General features: G+C 38.6%; 1 protein-coding gene across 1 annotated transcript; it reads right to left on the bottom strand.

Moving 5' to 3' along the window:
• Positions 1-307: 307 nt before the first annotated feature.
• Positions 308-2,972, bottom strand: LOC129285816 (uncharacterized). The gene is made up of 4 exons (XM_054921733.1): positions 2,921-2,972; positions 1,335-1,949; positions 818-1,062; positions 308-699 (listed from the first exon to the last, which is right to left on the bottom strand). Exons 2-4 carry the CDS (start codon positions 1,797-1,799, stop codon positions 453-455), a joined length of 957 nt encoding a protein of 318 aa, XP_054777708.1. The 5' UTR covers positions 1,800-1,949; positions 2,921-2,972; the 3' UTR covers positions 308-452.
• Between the last annotated feature and the right edge of the window lie 391 nt (positions 2,973-3,363).

Raw genomic sequence — 3,363 nt, 5'->3', positions numbered from 1 at the left:
AAAATACATCGCATTTTGAGGGGAGGATTAATTAAATTTTTGTTTGAGATAAAAAAGCATTTGAAATTTTAATAAATGACCAAAATTCCTTGAGTTATAAGACTTCCAACGAAAAACCCAAGTAATGCCAGCTCCACAACTGCCTTTTCTAAATTTGACACTGACAGTCTCCGTGACAATTTAACTTCCATTATCCAAAGTTTTATTTATAACAATAGGGAGTCGGCAACAAAACTTAGTTTGGTGTCATCAGAGCACAAATAAAGATTTTCATATGAATATACCTATATGGTATTTAACAGCGAAATTAAAAGAACTGACAATTTTATAGCTTCGCTCCATTCAAATCATTATTCAATTGAACGAGATGCATGTTGAAGTGAAAATTTGGGACATAAGTGATCTATAATTCTATATATCATCGAAGCAGCTCAACAAAGCTGTGAAGAAGATCAGAACTTGTTAATGAAGTCATAAATGTGGCTGCTAACTTCCTCTGCAGCTTCTTGGTTGTTGAAGTGACCAACATTTTTTTGCACAATCACTTGCTCCAAATTTGGCACAAGTTCCTTAAAGCCACCACCATGAATGTAATCCTGAAGCCCCATTGAAGTGTATACCATGTCTAACTCACCCGTTATGAACTTCACTGGTACTTTTACTCGCACGTCGCTCCAGGGTGCTGTCAGCTCCCAATTTCTGCAAGGCAAACCAAAATAACAAGCCATCATTCTTTTGTTTTCACAAGAAATTACCCGTTAATTCAGAAGTTGAGAAATTAAATTAGTCCATGAGGAATTGAAAAGGAGAAACACACAGGTTGATATTTCTGTAGTAGTTCAAGCCTCCTGTGAAGCCAGTCTTTTCGAATTTAGAAACATAATAAGCAAGATCTTGTTGAGAGAGCCAGGACGGCAAGTTCTGCGGAGTATTAGGATTGAATCCGACTCCATACTCTCCTTTTGGGAAGATTGGGGGTCCCGGTTTGCGAGTGGTGAGGATGTTCTTCAACACATGCTCAGTTCCAACTTCAGCCATCTCTGCTTCCATCTTGCCCGGCTCCTATCAAACATCACAGACATATCTCTCTATTTCAAACCAGTAGCGTCAATAATCATATATCAAACACTCATTGCACCTCAGAATCATCAATTAGTGGCAATTTCAAACATAGAATATACGCACTCACAATCCATTTAATCAACAGGTAAATCTTATTATTTTCAGTGATCTGGATTCTAGCCAGTTTGCAGTCGCTCTGGTGAAGGAAAATATACTCCCAGATGGATCTAGTAAAAATATTACACGGATGGATGAAAGAAACAAAAAAGAACCTGGAATCGGCAGATGTAGTAGTCGTCTCCATATAAGGCACGTAAGCCGTCTAGGGTCTTCACTCGAGGATCTCTACGAATAAAGGGGACACTGAGGCAGACATAAGCCTTGACTCGGTCGGGACGAAGCAAGCAGAGATTCCAGCCGATGAGAGCTCCCCAATCATGGGCCACAAGAAAGACATTGTCCACAGCCATAGAGTCGAGAAGGGCAATAAGGTCACCCACCACGTGAAAGCTGGTGTAGGCGGAGATTGAAACAGGGGCGCCGGTGTCGCCGTAGCCACGGAGGTCAGGGGCGACGGCGCGATAGCCTCGGGAGCTGAGGGAGAGTATCTGGTGGCGCCAAGAGTACCGCAGCCCGGGGAAGCCATGGAGGAACAACACGACGGGACCTTCTCCTTTCTCAGCAACGTGCATTTTAATGCCATTCGCTTCCACAATTAAGGGTTGTATTCCCTCCATCTTCCTTAATTTCTGTGTGATGTGCAAATAATTATCTGATACTTGAATTGGTCTTCTCCGTTGCGTGATGTCTTGTTTATATTGAAAGAAGTGAAATTAGAAGAAGAATGGGGCAGGGTTTGAACCTTGAAGGAGTTACTTTGTTCGTTCCTTCAGCAAATCATAGAGATACTTTTTGAGTGGAATATATGATCCAGTTTTCATTTAGCCAAAAATGAAAAAGTCCTCCCCATAAAACAATAGTGTCTCTTTTACTTATAGTTAGAATAAAAAACCTAACTAGTGGAAAAAGGAATGAAAAGAAATTAACCTAAATAATAATAATAAAACGTTAGGCAGAGGCTTTACTAAATATTAGGCATTAAACCCATTTATCACATAGAACAAACCACATCACAGATTCAAGTACCAAAAGCTTGATTAGATCCTACTTAAAGCTAAACTAACAATGGACAAGGGCAACAGCAAAAAGCAGTCAAATTTCAAAACATAATTTGCAATTCCATGTTCAAATGTGTAAATTACTAGATCAAATAGAGATATGTATATATATATATATATATATATAGATAGAACAAAAATAATCAATTTGAAGAGCAACAATACAATGACCATCCTACTCTTTAAATATCATTCCCAAAAATTTACCAATCATTAACGTTAAAATTTGATACGCTTTCCAAATTTACTTCTTTATAAAAAGCATTAAATCCTAAAAGAAAAACATCTAAATCAATTTCCTTCCTTTGGTAACCAAATAGCTTAAGACATTGTTACTTAACTAGAGTGAATTTCCAAGCTTTCAATTTAAGTTTGTTTGAGAAGTAATCCCTCCTTCACATGCACAACAGATTCAGAAGAAAATAAACAGAAATTCCAGCAGCAACCCAGATTCACAAATCTCACTCAAAACTGACGCAAGGAAGAGAAGATAAGGCTTAAACATACAACTAAATCCCCCCAATCTGTCATGCTTCCATTAAACGAAGTTTCAGAAAATAAAACCTCAAGCAAAACTGATCTAACAAAGCTGTAATTAAAATGAAACGTCCACTTTCAGTCACCAAAACATCCCGCATATGTGAAAGAAGAGAAAGAATAACACTTCTACAAACCTATACCAGTATCGGCGACTGACTACGGCAGATAGCAAGACCAAGGAAAGGCGAACAGTGTTGTATGTGTGTCAAAAGTGTGTGTGTGTCAAAGTCCCACATTGACTAAAGGAAGGAATCTCCTAGTGTATATATACTAAGGAATGAAGTGGGCTAGTAAAATGGGTTTGGAGGAGAAGTGGCCTCGTGCACATGAGACAGGCCAACTCAGGGCAATCGTAATTGAAATCAGCTGATTCACCCCCTTGCGCGTGAGTTCAAGAGGCACTGGGTTCCTTTTACCGGGTTATTTTTACAAAAAATGGTTAAATAAATAATTATTTTTGCTTACCCGAAAAAACCTCTGATTTAGCTGTTTTCAAGTTGAACTTGAGGCATTGGCAGTTTTCTAGAAACTGAATTCTGTGCGTTAATGTTTTGTCTGCCTAACGTCTCTAGATTGAACGCAG

The sequence above is a fragment of the Prosopis cineraria genome, unplaced genomic scaffold (assembly GCF_029017545.1).
Source record: "Prosopis cineraria cultivar Desert tree isolate PC_DT_omini unplaced genomic scaffold, ASM2901754v1 PC11, whole genome shotgun sequence".
In the NCBI taxonomy this organism is placed as follows: domain Eukaryota; kingdom Viridiplantae; phylum Streptophyta; class Magnoliopsida; order Fabales; family Fabaceae; genus Prosopis; species Prosopis cineraria.
This window is presented reverse-complemented; position numbering and strand designations above follow the sequence as displayed.

Coding starts and splice junctions, on each gene's coding strand:
- LOC129285816 (XM_054921733.1), bottom strand. CDS start 1,799: ATGGAGGGAATACAACCCTTAATTGTGGAAGCGAATGGCATTAAAATG. Junction 1,063..1,334: donor ACTACATCTGCCGATTCCAG/GTTCTTTTTTGT, acceptor GATGTTTGATAG/GAGCCGGGCAAGATGGAAGC. Junction 700..817: donor TACTACAGAAATATCAACCT/GTGTGTTTCTCC, acceptor TTTGCCTTGCAG/AAATTGGGAGCTGACAGCAC.